The sequence below is a fragment of the Anopheles funestus genome, chromosome 2RL, assembly GCF_943734845.2.
Source record: "Anopheles funestus chromosome 2RL, idAnoFuneDA-416_04, whole genome shotgun sequence".
Classification (NCBI taxonomy): Eukaryota; Metazoa; Arthropoda; class Insecta; order Diptera; family Culicidae; genus Anopheles; species Anopheles funestus.
Genome location: NC_064598.1, coordinates 89,115,186 through 89,136,856, shown reverse-complemented (window position 1 = coordinate 89,136,856; position 21,671 = coordinate 89,115,186). Strand labels below are relative to the sequence as shown.

Sequence of the window (21,671 nt, the reverse complement as noted above, 5' to 3'; positions counted from 1 at the left end):
AGCCAACGAGGAAAGAATGTGCACTTCAGCGCATTAACGCATATCCTTGCTTACGTTCACTGTGATCCATGCGCGCAAGATCTAAATTGTGTGCGCAGGATCACTCGCAAGATGACTTCCTTATGTCACCGCGTAATTCCGCTGTACTTATGCTTTCGTCTGCGGATCCTTCAGGATGGGCGATTCGACAGGATTCTACCAGCGCGACGTGTCCGCCACGAGCGTAACGAGTGAAATGAGCGCTCAAATCGACTGTTTGGACGCCATGACCAATTGTCGGTACGCTAGGGACGCGGGAATGAAGGAATCAAAACAACAACAGAACAGCTGTCATCGGCACGTTTGTTGTGCTGCCAGCACATAGCGCTATGCTGGCAGGGTTGGGGTGAGATGTATGCTGCTAGACGTTACCGAAGGGATGCGCAGTACAAAGTTGTAGCCGAAGAGGTAATTTTCCCATTCACCTCATAAATTAATTATATAAACTAAGAAGGGAAAAACGCGTACCGAATCCGTTGGAATTTATTTAAATGAGTAATTTTTGAATATTAAAGTTAATTTTAATGGAAAAGTAAGAGTAGTGGACATTTTTCCATCAAAGAAGTCGTTTGCGCAGAAATTAAGTTTCACCAGCTTGTGTGCTTTTGTTTTGACCTGTTGTTTGATTTAGTTTGAGAAAAATCAAGTGGAATGTTTGATTTAATGCTTTTTCAAATAAAATGTATGTTGCTTGAACAGTTGTACACCTTTTTCAAAGCTTTTCTCCAGCAATGTACATCAACAGAGTTAAACCGCACCCTGAAAGCACACAGCTGCAGCTCAGCAGTCGATGACAGTTCTCATATGTTGTTGTTTTGATCATAAGTTCGCACCACCGTTGAAAGTCCTTTCTATTCACTGAATTTTATGCGTCTATTGAGTGATTATTTAGGAATAGTATATGCTTGTTAAATTAATTCTTGCGCGAAGAGTTTAGAGTCTGCGCGGGAGTCTTAACGAAGGCAAACAAGGATATATTTTTAAGGGATGAAGTGCACATTCCAACACTAGGCTAATGGAGTTGTTCATTTATGTGTAAACTAACGTGGAACTGACAATCTAGGTAAGTGTAATTCCAACTATCATTTCATTGATTCTCCTATGCAGCAATTAATTAGCGTATATTTGATTTTCTTTCAGTGGTTTCAATAGTTCAATTGTAATATGTTTCGGATTAAATATCGGGTTAGCCGAGCATGGCGCTCAACCGTAAGCAGCTGTAATGTCGGATAAGTAGGTAAATGATAAGTTTTAATATTAGATCCAAAATCTTTGAATAAAAAAGAAAAATATGTTTCGTAATATCTTATGGTATATCCCAAACTAAGTGCAATCATTGAGAAAACCATTCACAATGCAATCCCGTGTTAATTTGGTGTAGTTTATTGGAACTTAAAAGAAACACAAAAATCATTTCCATAGAATTCGGAAAATCGCTTCACGCCAAGAAGTGTTTCATGTTCAACTATAGCCTAACGCAAGATAAATTGCTTGAATTTTAAAACGGAGAAAATCGCTACTGGCAGTGTGTAGAAGATCCCACGAAGTGGACAAACACATGCCCTACGTAACTAGTAGTCTAATATGACGTCATGGCAGTTGCGGATGCACTTGCAGCTACGGCCGGATGGTGCGCGCGGATTGATCAGACAAAGCTTGTCCTCCGTACACTCGCCATTGTTGATGACGCAGGGGCTGTGGAACAGTGGACATTTGTCCGTAACGGCGGTCATGCCGTACATTTTGTGATTGCCAAACACCGGCGAGTTGATCGGTTTCTGGCGCACACCGTACAGGTTGATGCTCTCAATCTTTTTCCTATCGTTGAAATGGTGGAAAAAAAGCGTGAGAGATTCATTGTGATTGCTCTTAAAACCACACGGACACACGCTACTTACGTTATCCAGTCAGTCCAGTAGAACAGTTCATCGGTAACGGCCAGTCCGAAGGGATAGGTTAGATTGCTCGCGATCGTACGGATCTGTTTGCTGTAGGTATCGATACATTCGACCTTCTTCGTGCCCGCATCGGCATAACACAGCTCTCCGCTAGCCATCGATACTTGGATGCTGTTCGGCAGTGCCACCTGTGGACTGCCCACCAGCAGCTGTCGCTCGGTACCGTCCAGATTTGACCACTCGATCTTCGGCCCATCACGGTTCCAGTCCGACCAGTACAGCTTGCTCTGATGCGGATCCACCGCAATGCCCCGCGGATTGACGAGATACTTCGAAACGAGCACCGTGCGTTGCTCCGGATTCTCCAAACTTGCCACCTCGATCGTATCCTTCGCTGAATCGGTCCAGTAGAGACGGCGCGAAATCCAATCGACAGCTACACCTTCCGGCGACACAATGTCCTTGGTGATGAAGGGTTTCTGATCCGTGCCGTCGTACTTGGCGCTCACTATCTGCTGGGCCGCGATGTCACTCCAGTAGATGCGTCCCTCGGCACAGTCACGATCGAGCCCGATCGACATGAAAGCCATCGTCACTGGGTAACCTAGCCCACCGTTTAGCGGTACGCGAATGTTCGCCACACCCTGGCTAATGAGCAGGAAGCCATCATCTAGCCGGTGGGCCGTATTGCACACGGAACCATTTCCGATAAATCCATCCTTGCAGATACACTGGTAACCGTTCGTAGTCGATTCGCAGCGTGCGTTCGGATCGCAAAGGCTCGGAATGTTGGCACAGTTACGTTCCGGCGTGCAGACGAATCCATCACCAAAGAAGCCCTGATTACACATGCACTCAAAGGCAGATTGGTCCCTGTAGTAAGGTGAAGCTTAATAATAGTTATAATTACCACCCTTCGTAAGAATATCTCACCTGTAACTTGGCACACAGGAAGCATGCAGTCCACAGTTATTGCGCACATTGCATGGCGGTGGGATCGACCGACACTGGGACACCCCATCCCCGATATAACCCTGCGGACAGTGACAGTAGGGAATTTTCTGTATCGGATCGACGACACACACCGCATTCTCGGCACAGTACGCCCCTCCGCAGGATCCGGCACGGACGCAAAAGTCGGACAGATCACGCTCGTACCCCTGCTGACAAACGCACACCCCCTCCTGACATTCCGAGTTCATGCCACAATCATCATCAACGCCACATTCCGGTGCGAGAGCGCACGTTCGACCATCACCTTCGTAGCCCTTGTTGCATACACAGATCGACATCTTCAAATCGAGCAGGTAGTTACACGATGCATGAATGTCGCAAATGTCCTCATCGTCCTGGCAGGATACTTCCTTTTCCACGCACGTGTATCCGTTTCCGTCGTAGCCGGGATTGCAGATACATTCGTACCGGTACACGCTATCACGCCACTCACAGTTCGCGTGCGGACTGCAGTTGTTCTCCACGTCGCATGCAGGCATGTTAGCGGGATGCACCTCTTCCGGATCCAGCTGTACCCGGCGACAGATCTGATTAAATGCGTACTCAATCAGCGTGTAACCGGTGGGACACGTGCAACCAATAATCGTACAGAATGGTGCAATCTCTTCTGCAATGCAACGTACGTAAGGCGTTTGTTTAATTTTTTTTTCACACATTAGCAAATTTGGCCGATACTTACCTTCCTCCACGTACGTCTCCTTAACGCACTCTTCTCCATTCCATACGCTTTCCGCGTCGCAAAGTGCCTCACAGTACGTAACACCATCACCGACATATCCCGACCGGCACTGGCACTGACCGTCGACACATTCGGCAAATTCCGTGCAGCGCTGGAACCCGGTGTGGCGGTTCATTAAACAAACGATCGTAAAAACAACTCCTCCCTCCACAAAGAAAAAAAAAACCTACCTCACAACGATCCGGCTCTTCCTGATGCGGGTCACTGTCTACCTCGTTGTAGCTACCGTAGCTAGCAGACGTCGACACGGTGTACGACGATGAGGTCGGTTGACTGTGGCCGGTAAATTTGTCACACTGGTACCCATTACCGTCGAAGCCGGGATTACAGCGGCAGCTATAACCTCCCGGTTCGTTGTAGCACTGTGCGTTTTCGTCACAGATATTAATTCCTGCACACTCGTCAATGTCTACGCAGTTGATACGATCGGTTTTACCGTAAGGTACGTAGGTGAAACCGTTCTTGCAGTTACACTGAAAGATAATAATGAACAAGTGTAGAACGATCACGCTTAACATGAAAAACATTACCCACCCGGCACCATACGTACATCAAAGGTATCGTCCGGTTTCGGTACGCAAACCGTATTATCTCCACAGTTGGACTCATCGCATGGGTTGAAGTGATCGCCCACAACCATCTTGCTGAGCATTCCCATCCGTACGGCACGTTCCCGCGGTTCGTAGCCGAGATTGATACGGCTGATCTTTAGCATTGATTCATCCTTACCCGCATTGGCGTCCTCGCTGCCACGGCATCCTTCGTACGTGATGTCCTGGTGAAGGGTGTACGAAACGTTGCGTCCCTGTGACGCAACCCGGAAGCTGTGTGAACTAACCGCTTGCAATCGTCCCCTTCCCGAGCGGCGGAACGATACGGAGTAATCGTCAAGCTGTAGCTTTTCGAGTGTCGGAACGGCGGGCAACTGTCCAGTCAGCTCCACATCCAGTGCGAGCTGATCCCACACATTCAACCCGCTGTACCGTTGGTTGATGTGAAACATTTCACCCGTCTCGAACTGCAGGGTACTGGTGTGATTAAACTGTCCACCCGTCAGCTGATATCCGTTGATCGTATCACCCAAAGGTTTGGCAAACAGCCACGCAATCGTACCACCGAGAATGTGCGTCAACTGTAAGTTCGTACCCATCTGCTCCTCTAGTGGGCTGATCGCGGTGTACGTTCTACCGTCCGCCATTACGATGTACGATTGTAGCTGAGTGTCGAGTACTTCCCCATTGACTGTACCGAGTACTTTACCGGCCACACGCAGTGGAATGTCGCTTTTAACACAACTAGCAAAGAGGTGGAAATAGGTAAATAAATCTACGAACCAATCTTTGGACTGTTTCTGACCGCATACCTGAATCCATTGCCATAGTATCCGGGTTTGCACTGGCAGCAGAAGCCCCAGTTGCTGTTAATACAGGATGCCGCCGAATGGCACTTGTAGCGGCCACCGTCCGTACAGCTTCTCGGTTCGCTCGGTTCCCGCTGCTGATCCGGTTGCTCTACATTTCCTTCCGGTGCGAGCGGTCCAACGCGATACAACCATAGTCCAGGATTGTTTATGTTGGAAGATATGGTCAAATGGCGTACCTGCAAATAGATATTTCCCACTCAAGCTTAACCCTGTTCCGCTGTCATGTTAAAACATTTCAAACGTACATTATCGGTACCGGAACCGGGCAGCGTGAACGTACGATCATCTTCCGCCGCAAAGCCAGCCTGTGCACGTACATCCGGCAGTCCACTGTCACCGGTTTCGCCCTGTATCCAGTTGATGCCCTCCTCCGGGTAGAGGAACTGCACGAACGTATCGGTCGCACCCTGAATAATCGCCACCTGGAACGAGTTCACCACGTCGTTCTTCATGCTGTAGTGGCCCACGTGCTCCCAGGTGGCCACAAACACCTGCAGTGCCTCGAAATCGACATGGTTGCTAAAGCTGTTGTGCACCAGCATCGTCGTATGGTGGAGCAGGGTTGGATTACGCGACTTAAAGTACACGATCGTGGCCGTATCGTTCGGCAGGGTCGTATCGACGTTTGCGTAGAACGGTGCGATCAGTGGATTTCCGAGCGGGAAGGGCAGATTCAGGAAGCCTGTCAGCTCTCCACCGAATGACAGTATGCCGTTGGTGTTGATCTGCGTGAACGGAAGGTGCGCACCGTAGTGAGAAGGAGAGGAAAGAAAAAAAGGGCCATAAATCACTAGTTAATTCGCATGCGGACCCATCCTGCTGCTTACAACGAACGCCATTCATTCGGCAAAACGAGAACGGACCCCGGTACGTTATCATCATCTTCAGCTGGTACCATTGTCCGGACGTTAGAGACACCGAGAATGGGTCTCTAACACTTTCATGCTACGGTATTTATGTAACGCAAACTCGTTAGTTTTACCAACCAATTGCTAATGCTGCTGTATGTGCCACCGGCGTTAGAGACCCGTCTGCTGATAAGGCGGAAAGGCACATCTTTGCCCGGCAGCCACGGCAAGTCACAAAATAGAAGCGACTCATGGATGATCATTGGCAGATCACACTTTTGCCCGGTGTGAAACAATTTAGCAAAGCGCTTTCGCTTGTACGGCACACGGATATTGTATTCCAAGGGCGTTGCCGTTTAAAAAGAAAGGGCGCGAGATACCATCAGCAGGGTCTGTGACTAGTTGGAAAGTATTCTGGGTTTACTGTAAAAAAAATGCTTCATGGCGATCGAGCGTTGTGGTACAACAAGTTGACGAATGATCGTTCATCTTCCAGCGCTTCTTCGCTAGACTCGCAATTGAAGCCCGTTGATAACCCGCCCCAGCAGAAACTCCTGATTGCTGATTCCTTTCTTTCTTCAACTATCAACGTCCAAAATGGCGCCATAGACGAAAGGAAAGTGAGCACACTTACGTAAACACGGTCGTATTTTTCATTGTAGAAGTGGGCTGGCATGTCCAGATCCATGTACTGGAACTCTTCATCACCACGGGGCAGTACCTCGCTCGCTTCATCCATGTAGCTGTAAAGATCGCGGGGATCCACCGCACGGATGATGGACGGCAGCAGCACTCCGATCACGAGAAACACAATTTCACGCTGGATAGACATGTTTTACTTTGTTGCGGTAGAAATAATTGTTACACTAGAAACGGAAGTCAGCTTTGTAGTGGAGCGCGCAAAAATTTTTGTCTTGCTTGCCACCAACGGTTAAATCCGTTCAGGAAACATACGAGATAATCGGTCGGTAGTGCACAGACAACGTTGGAACTCACAGGCACACAGGCATACACCAGCACAACTTCCTGCTATTTCCAATCAGTGTTTTTCTAAATCACTTTCGATCTCTTCGTCGTCACCGGGCGCTTATCACTGGACCACCTTCTGCAGGCCGCTCGGGGCGTTACAACAAACGCACCAGGATCTTCGGGGTCCGATGGTCTATCGGACGGTTGTCTACAACACTATCAGCAAACAGACACTGTACACTTCATTCATAATCTATCGCACACATAAGGAATTGCTGGTACACAAACAAGCACACACACATTCACAGTTTTCCAGGACGGCCAATGACTGCCGTGCATCGTTTCAGCCGATACTTCGCGGTACGTCCAGGAAGCGACCAGAGGAGGATCCACGTCCGCACCGGGCAAGATTCCGAACAAGACTACTGTACCGTCTGGATGCTGGATGCCGTCCGAGGGATCTCCCTAGCGAACATGTCCGACGTACCGTAGGCCCGAAGTTTAATGGGTCGCGACAGCGAACAGCATCTGGGGAAGTTAGTTGCGATCGCATACGTACACACGATCCTCCGTGTACGAGGGAAGCGTGTGCCGTTTATCAATACCGTTTTGTCTTTGACTCACCGACACCCGGCCGATGGTTGTGTCTAGTACGGCGGAGGAGTCTCTCCAGATTTAGAACGATCGCACTTGAGGTTTGGTCAAGCATAAAGTGTGTATGGGATTGATTTACGTTACGAAATGCGTAACATTTACATAACCTATAACAAACCATTTTTGGGTACGGTCCTGTGACGGTGGAGTGTTCAACTCCCTACACGAGTTCCTATCGGTCCGAAATATCAATTAATACCAATTGTAGCCATGTTGAGACAGCTAGGCTGATTGATGCTGACTTTCGAACTCGTCCGAGCGATGTGGTCGGAATTTGGATAACTGTAAGGGGGCTGGATCAATGTCTATAGAACATATATTGACTGACACGACCAGCGACTGATTACCCTCATACGGAGGTCGTCTAGCCAACTGTTGTGCCTCAATGTTCTCGTGACGCATCACGCCTCCGGGAGCATCTTGCTCCACTGATGGTGACAATTAAAGCTAATAAATATAACTGCGTGTAAACTTCAATTAATACCGAGTGTATATAAATGATCTTTCCCCACGGGAGGATCGCCTCCCGGAAAGTGTGCGAGGTGGATGTGCGTATGTGCGTACGGCTTGGGAACTGGCGTAGCGCGCAATCGTGTAAACTCCGATCGTCGATCGTGCATGCTCCGTGTGAGGTTCCATTTGGTCGGTGTGACGAAAACGATACTGTCCACGATTATGAAACCGAGTGCCGCACATCAATTGAGAAGGCATCTACAGGGTCGTGCCGGGATAATGTAGTGTCAGGGTAAATGAATTTTAATTTATTTGAAAATTTACCACCGAACGAAATCGTCGCTCGGGTGGAGATCCGGGAATGCGTACGGATGATGGACGTGGCCGGTCATAAAGAAGTAGCAGCATTGACAGAAGCTCCGAATGGAAGGTGAACGCAAAATTCTGATCTTTGAGGGGTTTATTTTTCTTTGGGAGTGTCTGCTACGCTCTGCCACATGGAATCGTAATGGTTTGCTGGAAGTGCGAGAGTTACAAGTACGAGGCACCGCACGGATACGAATGCGAAGGGTGCAAAAAGGGGCTTTAAAGGGAAGCCGGCTACGCACCAGCTGACACAAGGGGATCGACGTTTCTAATTTTGTGTAGAAGCAATTTTCGTGGACATGAATAATTAAAAACATGTGTCTATTTGATGCACCACACTGCACAACGTGTACGGTACGGAAGAGACTTGAGCCTGGGATTGATGTTTATTTATGGTTTTATGTGGTGCCATTGCGGTCGAGCAAGTTGGTGGTCGTGAAGAGGAGGGGTAAAGTATGAAATACGAGGATCAACATTAAACGCAGCAAATATTGCACACAACGTATCACTTTGATCGTGTTTTACTACAGTGACTGGGAGGACTCAATTGATGTTTTCGGTGTGTCCAGAGTGCTAATAAACCTATTAGGACTCGTCAGTAAAATGCTAACCAGTATGAATTTTAAGACCGCTCACTTTGTGTTTGGGAGATCTTCTGTTTCTTAACATGTAGTCATAAATACGACACGTTCTTTTTGTTCAGAGCTAACGATTTACTTGTACTCTGTATTGTAATGGGGAAACATATTCCAAGTATGAAAATCCGTTCGCAATAACAAATATCAATTCGCATTGCTTTCCTTGCGGAACACATGGCCAATATTGAAGTGTTTTTGTGATTAAATGTTTATTGTTCCCAAAAGGAATGTGGCACATGTGTGTCGGAGACGTATGTGAATAAGTATTTTCATCAATGAAATATCTGTACTAGTGTGTTATCTGGAATACATTCATAAGGAAGTCTCAAATATTAAGTCTTATAGGAAAATTTAACCGACAAAAGACTTACAGCATTTTTTGTATTGTTCAAAAGAAAATGTATTTTGTGATTGCGCAAAATACTATCATCTTTGCCGCTAAAGTATAAAGAAATGCTTAAGGAAAGAAGCAGACGTCTATGTTTTAGGAACAAATTCGTCTATTTCACTCGAATCGAGACAATTCTTTAGAAGTTATTCGATTTCAACGCTATTGGCAAACCAGAAAGAAATTGAAGAAATGATCTAAGCACATTTGCTCACCCCTCGGCGAAATTAGAATTTTAGATCAGTTTCCACAGCGTTGAAATATTTCATCTAAATAGCGTAAATAAGATTGACAGATCAACAGAAAGCCGCTCATAAACATCAACAAAACACCAACAGCGTGCGGGGTTGGTTATCGCAGTGTGCCTCGGTTAAAACCGCAACTTTGTTGATATTTAAGTGTATTGTAAAAAACAATAATGTAATAGATGTTACTTTGTTCTTTTGTTCAATTCGTCCACTATCTGTGCACGTGGCCGGAATGTCGAAACGTTCCGGGCACTTTCAGCTGAAGCAACCGTTGGCCTGCAAAAAGCCGAAACTCGATATCGAAATCATTCCCAGTCAGCAGTACCAACCCAGCACTTCCAAACCAAATAATGCACCGAATGGTATGCTTGTGGTGAATTGAAACATTACTTGACGGATGCTGTATAACGTTCTTTACATTCTGTTCTTTAAGGTGCGGTTAAAAGCTCGGTAGAAAATCTCTGGGACGATGACGACGATGACATTATCGTGCTCGCATCACAGGCAGCGGAAGCGTTTGAGGCTGACATTACGTTTGGAAGGTTTAGCCGAAGTGTAAAATCCAGCACGCAGCAAACGGCGGAAATCGTCACGACAGCGCACCTAGGCACCCAGAGGCCTTCTAAAGTACCGGATAAGCTGGTGGCGGAGTTGTTTGCAGACGGGGAGGATGATTTGTTTTCGGAAAAGTTGGATGACAATTACCGCAACTTTGATAACGCGATCAACGACTACTTCAACAACAATGATGATGATTTCAATCTGGATGAGTTTCGTCAGCAGGAACAGTCCCCGTTGGTTGGTGGTAGACACGAGCCTGTTCCCAAGCTGCTCAAGATTGAGGAGGAATTTAAAACACCCGCACCGGTAGTGAAAGTGAATTTGAACGAAAAGCCTTCAACTTCCATTAAGCAAGCAACCCATTCCAGCACGCGGCTAGGGATGATATTTAGGCCGAAAACATCAAGTACACAATCGTCCAAATTTGTGGCACCCGCATCACAGCAAAGCACCGTGCCAGCAGTAGTGCCAAAACCCGAACAAGATGTGAAAGAATCGAGCACTCAAAAGCAAGAGCAAGCAAAAGACATACAGGTAAAGTTTCTCACCAAACACGTAGAGCAGCTGGCAAAGAAGCTGGACATCCTGCAGAAGGATTGTAACGAAGCGGTCGAAAAGGTACAGGTGAAGGATGGCGAGGTGTCGATGTTACGGTACGAGCTGAAGATGGTGAAAACCACCAACGAGCAGCTGCGGCTGGAGAAGATCCGCGAAAAGGAAACGATCCAGAGGGAATGGATCGAAAAGATGAGAAATCTCGAGAAAACTATCTCAGCGCAAAAGGTGGAAAATGAGTTTAAGGAGATGGAAATAATGAATCTGAAAACGAAGCGTTTAAACGCTACGGTGCGTGGCAGTGAGACGCGAGATGGTGATGAAGCTGCGACAACGTCCAAACGGCCCGAATCTACCGTTGTTAGCGAGGATAGCTTCATTCTGTCCAGTATGATGCCGAATCTATCTCTCGCGGAATCAGTCGATCGGCACGAAACGCTTCATTTCGATCCGCAGCTGTTTATCAATCCAACCGACAGTTCTGCGCACGGACGTAAACTTCGCAAATATTCCAGAATCACACGTAACGAGTTTGCGATCGCCGATCAACTCGTACTGTTACAGACGTGCCTTTCCCAGCTGCTAAGCAACGTTGCTATCAATGGTGGAGGATCGGACACGATCCAGCTAACCAGCGATATGTTTCCCTCCGTAGCGATCGCGACGGAGAAAGGTTTGAACGAGATCGTGCTGTACTGTCAGCGGTTGGGACAGCAGAAGGAAGCCGAACTGAAGGCTAGTGGGACGAACCGTTCCAGTGAGCGTAGCGTACAAGGGCGTCCAAGGAGCAAAATGGAACTCACCTCACCGGTGAACATTTTCCAGCAAGAGAAACTATTCGTTGGCGAACAGGCGATCGTTATAAGAAGGTTTCTAGCACTGGTCGGGCTGTATTGCAGAATTTCAAACGAGCTGGTAGTGGAAAAACTGCTAAAAAACGGTCTCGTATCACGACTAGCGAATGATATTAAACAAATCAGCGATGCTGTAAGTTGGTACGCGATCGAATATTAAAATCGAAATAATAATTAAAACCTCTCTTCTTTCCAGAGCTTCTTGATCGCGCTGCACGGAATGATTACGGGTGCGGCTGCCCTGCTGAACGGGATTACCTTCCGCTCTAGGCGGATAAAACTTTACGCTGACCACGGTGCGCAGCTGATCGAGCTGTTTCGCTCGATCGTACTGTGCCAAACCGATGCACCATCGTCGCTGGTAGAGTTGTCCGACTTTCTGCGCCATTTGTCCAAGATCACGGACGGCAGTGTGAACCAGCTGCTCAATCGTCTCTGCATCAGCCATCAACCCGTCGTGCATGTGCCGGCGCGAAAGCAGTATCGGTTAAAATCGATCAGTTTTTCACAGGAAACCTGCACGCTGCAGATGTACGCGGCATTGTTGGAGAGTTCCGTTCGGCACCACGTACCGTACGAAGGTTGGCAGCTAAACCCGCTGCTGAAGAACACGGAAAATACGATACATTTACTGCGCAACGTGTTACTGCAACCGGTTGGGTGGATAAAATCGTTTTACGATCGTAACGATCCAACTGGGTGCGAACTGTGCCATATCCGGACAGTGTCGGCATTCGTTACGCTGTTGCATCGTGTACTACTGTGCTGGATTCAACGCGCAGTACGAGAAGAAGAAGGTACGTTTCCTTTAGAGCTCATTTTGGAAACAAACAGTATTAATGTATGCTCTGTATGTTTCGTTTTAGATGTTAGAAGAATCCATCGAATTTCACAGCACGCGGTCTTGTTGCTGTACGATCTGTTCCAAACGGCATATCATAAAAAGTTGCTACGACTCGGTGGTCACACGGTTCGGTACCGTCTCAGGGTAGTGTACAAATGGTTAAAGATGTACGAGAAAGATTTTAATTTCCGTCCCGTTCACTGTAAGTAAAGGGTTCCGGCTGGGTTCCATTATCATCTGTGGGAAGTTAAGTTTATGCCTACCTTGAATCGTTTTAGGCACCACACTTGGTATGCTGGATATGCGGCTCCTGATGAGCGATCCGCTCCGATCGTCGCTCGAGACGGAATGCGAAGAATCGGAACAGGACAAGAATGCGGGCACGAGTGAAGATGAACGTAAAGTTGAGAGCAAAAAAATAGTGGATGAATGCTTTACCGACTTCTTCACTACCTACCATCGTAATAATGCTACCCATTTAGAATAGAGGCCCCTTGTTGGGATGGTTTACTTTGTGTAGTTTTCTGCTCTTTGATTTTCCGTTCCACTCAGCGTCGATGACAAACAAAACCAGGGAAGAAAGGTTTTTTGTGACGTATGTCTGTATGTGTGTGTGTGAAAAACTTTATTCTTGGTTTAACCGATATCATCATATTCAGCATATTTACACGAAGATTCGTCATCGTAAGCAATCGTCATTAGAAACTGAAAGCAATTAAAAACATGTCGCGTAATTTGCGTCCCCTCTCTTTCCCTAACCTTTTCCATTTTACAAATAATTTTCTTCAGGCACGCGCTTCCTACATAATGTTAGCTTTTTTTAACGTTTGTTTTCTGTTTTCGAATCGTATCGGACATTTTGTCTAGGTAACTACAAACTATGCAATATAATCAACAAACTGTGAGGGAATAAAATACATTTAGCTTTTGTGACCCTGGTGGTCTAATTTTATGTAACGCTGCTCACAGTTTATATCTTCTCCCGCCCCCCCTATAAAATAGGACACAAACCAACAGGAACCAATCGATCCGAATCGTGTGCGGATGTGTGTTTGTCCTCTTTTTTTTCCATTCAACTATCATCCAGTTGTAAGCTTGTTAGCTTTGGTTTTCCGTTTTGGATTATCCCGTAGTCCCCTATCTAATATGTCTCCCCAGCCTGAGGGGATACATCCCGTTGTCACAGGACTCCCCACTAGGTTGGGAAAATTATGAAACCCTCACCACCACATCTCTAGATCGGTTTGTAGAGCAGTGTGGTAACGTATTTCTTCCGGTAGCGATGTGTCGCACTCAGCACCATGACACCGTCCTTGATCGAAAGGGCGTACAGGTGATTCAGCATGACGTGGTTCGGTTCGGGAAGAAGTGTTGGTTCGCACTGGATTGTGTGTGTGTGTAGGTGTGATTCAAAAGAAGGAATTATCAGTGAGGATTGCATTAACATTGATTAGCTCGCTTGCTTACCGACAGTGGAGTGTCCTTGTTGAGAATGACCTGCAGGAGATGGGGCGGCAAGATGGGTGGTCCCGATTCCTTACCCCAGGGTCTGGCAGTCGGGATATCTTGACCCCACTCTTTCGATTCATCCTTGCCCGTATCTTCGCTGTCCTTAGCCAGCGCTTGGAATACTTCAAAATCGGACTGACGCACCGTTACAAGATTGTTCGTGTAGCCCGAATCATTTTCGACATTTTTCTACAAACGAAACGAAAGTAAACTCGTAAAACTAACCTCTGTAATGGTCTACACACACTTACCAGCTTTGGATCATGTTTCCATTCGCCGTCGACAAGAAACTTATACTGGTGGTCCCCCTCCGGGATGTTGATGATGGTGACAAAATCTGCGTGTGATTTCACCATTGGCAGAACCTTCCACTGGGAGAACGTTCCGCTGATGAACACCTGTTTGCCACCACCGTCCCATTTGAACACGGTCGGCAGTGTGGTCGACTGCGGTTCCTCTTCCTGCTGTCCATCCGCACCAGCTGGTAAATCGGACGGTGTCGTACCCTCGGACATGGTGCTCGACCGTTTGCGCGGTTCACGCATAAACTCCGGATCCGGTACGGATTTCGAATAACCGTACGGTTCTACCTCCTCCTCGGTCGCAAACGGATACCCGTGGATGTGTGGCTTGCGATCGAACACGAACGCCTGATCGTCCTTCATCGGAGAGCCCGGAATTGGATCATTGGATCCGGATTTATGGCGCTCCCGGGGTAAATTGCTTCCCGCGTTTCCCATCGTACAAAGGTTTGATCTACCGAGAGTGTAAAAACTATAGCTTCAATGGAATGAAACAACTACCAAAAAGTTAAACAGAAACTGGGAATTTCACTGGGTTCGCCTTGTAGTGTAATATATTTTTTGCTTTTGCGTGTTCTGCGTATTTTGGTCGAGAATGTTTTTGTGCAGCGAGCGAATGACAGCTGTCATTTGCGAATTTCTGAATGCACGTACGCAGCCACTGTGGTGTGGTTGCAGAAATGAGCTTCGTTGAATTTGCCGCTAGATGGCAAAGGCACGTGAAGATGTGTGCGTGAATCGAGTGCCAGCTGTCAAACGGTACGCACAGCTAAACAAAACACAAAACAAACGGACGATAAAGCAGATTTACTTCCTGCTGTATTTTGTGCGTGAATTTTCCAACGTTTTCCCTGTTTAATGTGCCGTATTTGGAGTGTGTGATAATCGGACATTTTCCGTACCGCTTCCTGCACCGAATGTGGTTACCATTAGAATGAAAGTCACGGTTAAAAGTAAGTTACATTGTATCCATTTTTTCTTTCGCTCACTGTCTGTTACGTTTTGTGGTACGACGTGCGTGAAGAAAATCAACCGGAAGGGTCACGCGCATCCCGGCAGCATGTGATGGGAAAGCGTTTGTGTTGTTGTGCGCTGGGGGCAATGGAAAACTGTCATTTGGAAAATTCGCTCGCTAGAGTGTGAAGTACGCTGCAGCTAGAAGAGAATTTTTGGTGCTGAGAGTGGAAGTTCGCTTTCCCGTCATTCGGTCCCGGGAAGAGAAGCCACAGCTGCAGGGGGGAAAAAAGGGGGTCAGGTTTATGTTTATCGATTTTCCGTACCGCAGTGGGGCCTTGCGTCACGCTGCCGTTTGCCGTTTGATATTCCGTGAAACTTGGTGTACTGTTTAATGTGCGATGTAACTGAAACGTTCCCTTTCTGCGTTCTTTATCCCGGTTCGTTGTAGGTTGGATGGGTGTCGCTGTCTGGAAATGGTTGGCCAACGATGACAACTGCGGCATCTGTCGTATGGCGTTCGAGGGCTGCTGTCCCGACTGTACACTGCCCGGTGACGATTGTCCGCTCGTGTGGGGTGCCTGTTCCCACTGCTTCCACATGCACTGCATCGTAAAGTGGCTCAACTCGCAGGCAAACCAGCAGTGCCCGATGTGCCGACAGGCGTGGAAATTCAACGACAAGTAGGAAGGCACATGTTCAGGTGTCGTCGTCATAACGCGCGTGCAGGCAATGATAATAATTATAATCTAAAGATAATGGTGATGACCGGACACGAACTAGCTTTTGTAAGGAGTATGGTCGTTTAAGCAGCAAATTCACACCCGGGACAGTAGTAGCTGAAAAGGGCTGAAAGTTATTAGGAAGGTGTGAAAGTGTTCACGAGTTAGAATTAGTGCAGTGTAATGCAGGCAAGCGTCGTGCTGTGTGCTCAATATTGGCCATATAGAGTGTAATCCGTATCAGGTGCCTGTGCAGATTTCGGTTTGTGTGTATGAGGGGCTAGATGTGTTTCTAGCATTGTGCAGATTGTTGGCCGAAACACCGGAAGGTGGCCGTGAAAAAGTGCTATTAGTGCAGTGTTACGCCTAAAATATTCCGTAACATTCATCAGCGTCATTTCCTGCACATCTTTCCTTGTAGAGTTCTTGTGCAAACCAAGCTACAACGATTTCATAAAGGTAAGAAAACATTGATTTGAAATTGTTTTGCTACAAGAAATATGTTATAATCTATTTTAGGTCGAAAAGTGGGGAAAAGTAAATATTTTTCTATTAGCCTAATTATTAAATAATAGTTCACAGTCACAATTTGGACCATACTGCAACAATAATAAAATCGCCACATAAATACAAAGAAGGAAGAAAACGATACCTTTTTGCACAAGTGGCTCGGAATTGCGGATTTTCGCTACCATATACACACACACAAACACATGCATGAAACTAGGCCCAGGAACGCTCCTATTATCTGTGGCTATGGTCTTTGTGTTAAAAATAACAAAGAATGTGCATTGACGAGTGCATCGTTGCAGCTTCATCGTCTATAGGTGCATTTTAACCCCGCTGTGCATTGTGACGCAATAGGACACAGTTGGCCCCATTTCTTAATGTGTATTTTTTGAATAAATATAACCGAATCAAAACACACAATTTTAATTTAAAAAAAACTTCTTGCGTTGTTCAAACCAATCGCCTTTTGGGCTTTAATTATTAAACGAAAACTCGCTTCTTGATAGTTTTATTTTATCGAGCGCATACCAGAGGGGCCTCTTTCTAAAGGAATGCGGCATAATAAATAAAAAATGCTCCATCGATGTTTGTTGTTGGCTAATTGAATCGAAAAAGCATCGATGGCATAAAACGTGTTACTTCCTTTCTTCCTTCCTGTATTTGGTTGTAATGGTCGGTAAAGGTGCAATATCGCTGTAAAGCAAAAGGGTTTCATAGGGTAGGGTTTTGTTTGTTACTTTTCCTATCGGCGCTATTAGTGCAGGTGCTGCTGGTGCATTTAATCGCCTCGGTGCAAATGGCCTAATAAACATGTTGGTGTTATTGAATGATTTTTTAAATACGATTTTGTGTGTTATTAAGGTGATTAGTAATGTTATTTGTTAATGCAAAGGAATTCTGCGTTTAATCGATTACATTTATCCTTTTTTGTGAGCACAAAACATAGCTGATTGTTTGTTTTTAAAGCACCAGTACAAATGGCAGCCAAGCTGCTCATCGTTCGATAAACATCAAGCAAGTGTAGGAAGAGAAAATGGAATCCAAATTTAAACTCCATTCCACGAATGATCATACACGATGATCACGATCGAGGTTTTTGGTGACGGACCCCAGCAATATTCCATCGCAACCACGTACGGATGCATTATTTATCGTCGGTTCGATAAAAAGCGAACATCAAACCAACCGATGGAACGCTGTCTTATTATAGACAACACCCGCAACATCCGGCGGTACAAACAATCGCGATCGCACGCTTTTAATGTGTGTACGATCAGCAGCAAACGGTCAGCAGTAACGTCTGGATCAGGCAACGGCACAGCTGGTGGACAGATGAGAGAAGGTTTTGCTTGCCACAAGAAACGACCAAACCCTGAAAGCTAGATAAAAGAACAAATCAAACTTTTAAAGGTCACTCGAGCGCATAAAATCTAACAGCGTTTGTTGTGTGCGTATGAAAACAGGCAACTTTACGTCTTTCTGACTTCTGACGCCCGGAGTCTCAAATACATTTGTGTGTTGTTCTTTACAAAAAGTTTATTTTAGAAAACTCAACAACCCCTTTTTGAAGCACTATTTGTCGCGTGCCGCATGCTGTTACGATGTTGTATGTTTTCTTTTATTATGTGAGCCAAGGAAATGAACACGCAACGGTGTCACTGATTTGCATAATTTCACCCATTGAAAGCAGTCAAATAAATCGGCAAGAAAGAAACAACATTAGGCGGCACCGAAAATGAATTCTTCCCGCCTCCCATTCCCGTTTGGGTTTCGTTGTGTCGGCGATGCCCCCCGACACACGTTCTTTATCATATTTCGTGAGGGCAGGAACACGAGGATAGCTGGGGGAGCTTTATGCTTTACAGGGCGCCAAAGAATGGCGGCATGGTGTAACAATGTGTGGCCTAAATATTAGTCGCTCTATTTAAGAATCGTTGTACTAATTTCTCTATTTTCAAAAGGGAAGGAAATACAATTAGGAAACCTGCGTGGAAAGGTAAAGAAAAAGGGGTAAGATTGATCAGTGGTGCGTCCAGTAGGGCCGTATAATAACTGTGCGGGTGTTTTGCTTTATCATTTTAGCTGGCTTGTAAAATATGAAACCGATCAGGTTTGCTGGAGAGTCGCAAAGATAAAAGCCATTGGCCCCAAGTCGGAATGATGAGATTTACTGCGACGAAGTCAACGAAGGGTTGAACATAATCTACCTCGGATCGTTGTGTTTAAACCGGGCTTCCACCCGGGCACAACCCTTTTGAGAAGCTTCTACACAACGAACAAGCAATGGAAGGAAATATTATCGTAATAGAATTATGAGTATCATATTTTTAGAACATTAACCACCGCAAAACTGGAGACAGTACTGTCCGCCGGGGGGGGTCCTTGTTCATACCTTTCAACTGCTTTGCCGGTAAAGGGAGAGAAAAAAAGCGAAATTAAATAACAACACACGCCTTTTCCTGTGTGTGTGTGTGTGGGTGGCTGGTAATGAGATTTGCCGTTTAGATGCCGGAAGGTAAATTGCTTTTGCAATAGGCAATAGCGAAAAAGACACTTACCAAGACCGGGTTGTGCGTGCCGGTTACCTACACACAGTTACAGGGCGGTTTCGGTCAGTATGACAAATAGTGCGCCCGCAAGGGAAACGATTTATCGACTAGTAATTCAATTACGCGCTGCTAACACTATCACACTACCAGGCTCCACCATCACGGTGACTCTCATGCGCCGTACAGGAGAAGGTGGATAACGTGTGCGTACGGTTACAGCAGGCCATTGGCACACGCCCTGTCTGTGTATTTTTTTTTGTGCGGTAGAATGTGAAACCGGGACAGCGGGCAGTGTACTGCAGAAAGCGATATGTGTGTTGTTCGTCGTGGTGCGAGATGATCGGCACCGTGCGTATCGTGAGGCAATGCATTAATCAAACCCGCAAACCTCGCGCAACTGTTTGTGTGTGGTCAGTAACGGCCGATGTAATGTTTGCAATTTGTTTTCGATGGTAGAGATTGCAAAGGTGTGGATTATTGAGTGTAGTAGATGAAAAGGAAATACTTTGGTGATGTGCATGGGGAGGTCCTTTCGCGATTAGTTTAATACGAAACCCGAGAAGTTATTCTTTAACTCAAAAATAACCAAATTTAGTAAGTTCCAGTTCTATCACAAGTTGAGGGAATAGTGACCGACCTGTTCAATAACAATGGAGTCGCAGATTTGGAAAACGAAGTACTGAGTTCGCATGAACCTTGACATTTCATATATTCAAAGGGATTACAGATTAGGCTTCAGCAACTACAATGATGCTTGAAGTCCCTAATACATCAAGAAAGACTTGTCCTATTTGTCGAAGAGATAGTTGCAAACGATTAGAGATACTTTGAGAGATACTTAGAGAAGTCGACAGTGCAGGAGATCAGAAGATCTTCAAAGAACTTGATAGTGCAATTGCTTTAGTCGTGCCATCTGTTCATAAATGTCTAGTTCCTATAAGTCAGCATATCGTGACAGTAAACTTGACGATGTAATAAGATTTTGTTGGATCATCGACTAAGTTTACCACGATTGTAAGGATGACAATTCCAGGATAGAAAAGTCTCAACGATCTGTAAGATTCACCATCAATCTCAGATAATCAGGGTGAAGCGCTTACCTATAGATCATGTCCGAGATCTCACTAACGTAAAATTGTTAGAACTCCTCAGACTCCGATGGATGAGTCATATCATAACTACTCCATACAGTCATTTTAGTTTGTCCACATGCAAACAAGCTTGAATGTGAGGCTAAGATTGGAGAGTTCGAGTAGGGGTGTTGTGATAAATCCTTATGGTTAGTAGTCCGGTGTTACTATCATGACATGACTGACTCTCTCTCTCTTATCTTTTTAAAATTAGAACTATCACTAAGCGGAGATCGATTTCCCTTTTGCGCTCCAGTCACTTCCGACATCTGATGGCGATCCTCTCAAAACGCATGGTTGCACTATTTTTAGCCAGAGTTGCGTTTCCCATCCGCCATCATCTTCAAGCAGCCCGCCAACAGACTGACAGTCAATTTATTATCGAGTCTAGCGCGAATAGATCCGGGAACGATTTTGCGTGCAAATCATCCGCACCCCTAGCTCGTCGGCAAGATTGGGAAGAAGCGAGGAACAACCTTCCTTACATTTAACCCCATATGACTAGATTCGATTTCCCTGTGAACGATATGCGACTGGGAGATTCGAGTGCCAGTCGATGGATAGATAAATTATGCCATCTCTTTCGAGATTTCGGACCGCAGTAGGAAAGGTTTGGCTCAGTTCTGCCACAGTGACAAACTCACCACCCGTTGCGTGAGGCTCGGCTTGGTTTAGGCCAAAAGTGCGTCCTGCGTTATCATGTTGGGGTGGTGGGGAGGATGCGTTGGAAAGAAAGGGAAAATTAGTTGCATTTTAAGCGTTGCACAGCGTGAAAAGTGAGCAAAACGCTTGTCCCTGACGCTGTGCTTTTGGGTTGGTAATAAATTACTGCGTGAGTGAGTGCATGTGCAAAACGGAACTACAGCCCGTTCATTAGCTGATCAAGTTCGTAACAGGGTGTTTCTGATAACCTTTTCTTTTCGAGAACTCGCCTTCCCTTTTGCCATGGAGAGATTATCCTCCCGCACATCGGTCAGAGGTAGTTAATCGTTCGCTTTCGCTGTAAATCGATCGGGTGGGCCGATATACGATACTGGCGCGGGTGGACAGTACAATTGGCCAAACGTACATACGTAATGCGCATTAGGAGGGTTATTTGATTGGCGCAGGGGTAAAACGCACGTGTCCCGGCGTGCTACTGTTCCGGATGGGTCAATTGACGGGGTTAGGGCGGTGGGTTTCGTCCCTTTGCGGAATCGCCCTAATCGATTGGTAAAACGATGCAATAAAGCCGCTGTAGGGCGCAACTCACTAAACAGATGTGTGGTGGAAAGTATCGACTTTACATTTAAGCTTTATCCTTCCTTCGTGTGCGCGTGTTTGCATTCGCAGGAAAGAGGCGCCCAATCCGTATCAGCGGGTATTACGAGGGTGTTGGCAGTTTATTGCACAGCAAATACGATTATATCGACTATCTATTCATGGATCATGCGTAAAACGAATTGGACTCACTTTGTAATGCTGATTGAAAAAAAAGCACGTGACAAAACGTGCCGTAAAATAT

The 21,671-nt window shown here is 46.1% G+C and overlaps 4 protein-coding genes and 2 long non-coding RNA genes across 6 annotated transcripts; 2 read left to right on the top strand and 4 right to left on the bottom strand.

Annotated features, from left to right (window-relative positions):
* Positions 1 to 1,399: 1,399 nt before the first annotated feature.
* LOC125762143 (nidogen) lies at positions 1,400 to 7,365 on the bottom strand. The gene is made up of 9 exons (XM_049423957.1): positions 6,596 to 7,365; positions 5,359 to 5,838; positions 5,054 to 5,289; positions 4,241 to 4,985; positions 3,861 to 4,163; positions 3,631 to 3,781; positions 2,871 to 3,558; positions 1,938 to 2,810; positions 1,400 to 1,857 (listed from the first exon to the last, which is right to left on the bottom strand). Exons 1-9 carry the CDS (start codon positions 6,791 to 6,793, stop codon positions 1,611 to 1,613), a joined length of 3,921 nt encoding a protein of 1,306 aa, XP_049279914.1. The 5' UTR covers positions 6,794 to 7,365; the 3' UTR covers positions 1,400 to 1,610.
* Positions 7,366 to 9,616: 2,251 nt separating this feature from the next.
* LOC125762151 (uncharacterized) lies at positions 9,617 to 13,006 on the top strand. Its single transcript, XM_049423970.1, has 5 exons — positions 9,617 to 10,039; positions 10,111 to 11,780; positions 11,844 to 12,444; positions 12,514 to 12,693; positions 12,770 to 13,006. Exons 1-5 carry the CDS (start codon positions 9,910 to 9,912, stop codon positions 12,976 to 12,978), a joined length of 2,790 nt encoding a protein of 929 aa, XP_049279927.1. The 5' UTR covers positions 9,617 to 9,909; the 3' UTR covers positions 12,979 to 13,006.
* On the bottom strand, positions 12,430 to 12,847 carry LOC125762212 (uncharacterized). The gene is made up of 2 exons (XR_007418184.1): positions 12,755 to 12,847; positions 12,430 to 12,691 (listed from the first exon to the last, which is right to left on the bottom strand). It is a non-coding gene; the product is annotated as an uncharacterized LOC125762212 (long non-coding RNA).
* Positions 13,007 to 13,089: 83 nt separating the features above from the next.
* On the bottom strand, positions 13,090 to 14,937 carry LOC125762194 (5'-AMP-activated protein kinase subunit beta-2). Its single transcript, XM_049424040.1, has 3 exons — positions 14,252 to 14,937; positions 13,959 to 14,189; positions 13,090 to 13,872 (listed from the first exon to the last, which is right to left on the bottom strand). The coding sequence occupies exons 1-3, from the start codon at positions 14,738 to 14,740 to the stop codon at positions 13,726 to 13,728; spliced, it is 867 nt and encodes a 288-aa protein (XP_049279997.1). The 5' UTR covers positions 14,741 to 14,937; the 3' UTR covers positions 13,090 to 13,725.
* A 132-nt stretch (positions 14,938 to 15,069) lies between these two features.
* On the top strand, positions 15,070 to 16,434 carry LOC125762205 (anaphase-promoting complex subunit 11). Its single transcript, XM_049424053.1, has 2 exons — positions 15,070 to 15,255; positions 15,708 to 16,434. Exons 1-2 carry the CDS (start codon positions 15,237 to 15,239, stop codon positions 15,941 to 15,943), a joined length of 255 nt encoding a protein of 84 aa, XP_049280010.1. The 5' UTR covers positions 15,070 to 15,236; the 3' UTR covers positions 15,944 to 16,434.
* On the bottom strand, positions 15,250 to 15,761 carry LOC125762208 (uncharacterized). The gene is made up of 2 exons (XR_007418176.1): positions 15,645 to 15,761; positions 15,250 to 15,531 (listed from the first exon to the last, which is right to left on the bottom strand). It is a non-coding gene; the product is annotated as an uncharacterized LOC125762208 (long non-coding RNA).
* Positions 16,435 to 21,671: the final 5,237 nt, after the last annotated feature.

What these genes read in the sequence shown, in the direction of transcription:
- LOC125762143 (XM_049423957.1), bottom strand. Translation starts at nt 6,793, where the DNA reads ATGTCTATCCAGCGTGAAATTGTGTTTCTCGTGATCGGAGTGCTGCTG. An exon ending in AACCGGACGATACCTTTGAT is followed by an intron (nt 4,164 to 4,240) that starts GTACGTATGGTG and finishes ATTATCTTTCAG; the next exon opens with TGTAACTGCAAGAACGGTTT. An exon ending in TACTGGACTGACTGGATAAC is followed by an intron (nt 1,858 to 1,937) that starts GTAAGTAGCGTG and finishes TTTCAACGATAG; the next exon opens with GAAAAAGATTGAGAGCATCA.
- LOC125762151 (XM_049423970.1), top strand. Translation starts at nt 9,910, where the DNA reads ATGTCGAAACGTTCCGGGCACTTTCAGCTGAAGCAACCGTTGGCCTGC. An exon ending in CGCAGTACGAGAAGAAGAAG is followed by an intron (nt 12,445 to 12,513) that starts GTACGTTTCCTT and finishes GTTTCGTTTTAG; the next exon opens with ATGTTAGAAGAATCCATCGA. An exon ending in TAATTTCCGTCCCGTTCACT is followed by an intron (nt 12,694 to 12,769) that starts GTAAGTAAAGGG and finishes GAATCGTTTTAG; the next exon opens with GCACCACACTTGGTATGCTG.
- LOC125762194 (XM_049424040.1), bottom strand. Translation starts at nt 14,740, where the DNA reads ATGGGAAACGCGGGAAGCAATTTACCCCGGGAGCGCCATAAATCCGGA. An exon ending in GGAAACATGATCCAAAGCTG is followed by an intron (nt 14,190 to 14,251) that starts GTAAGTGTGTGT and finishes TTTCGTTTGTAG; the next exon opens with AAAAATGTCGAAAATGATTC. An exon ending in ACAAGGACACTCCACTGTCG is followed by an intron (nt 13,873 to 13,958) that starts GTAAGCAAGCGA and finishes CACACAATCCAG; the next exon opens with TGCGAACCAACACTTCTTCC.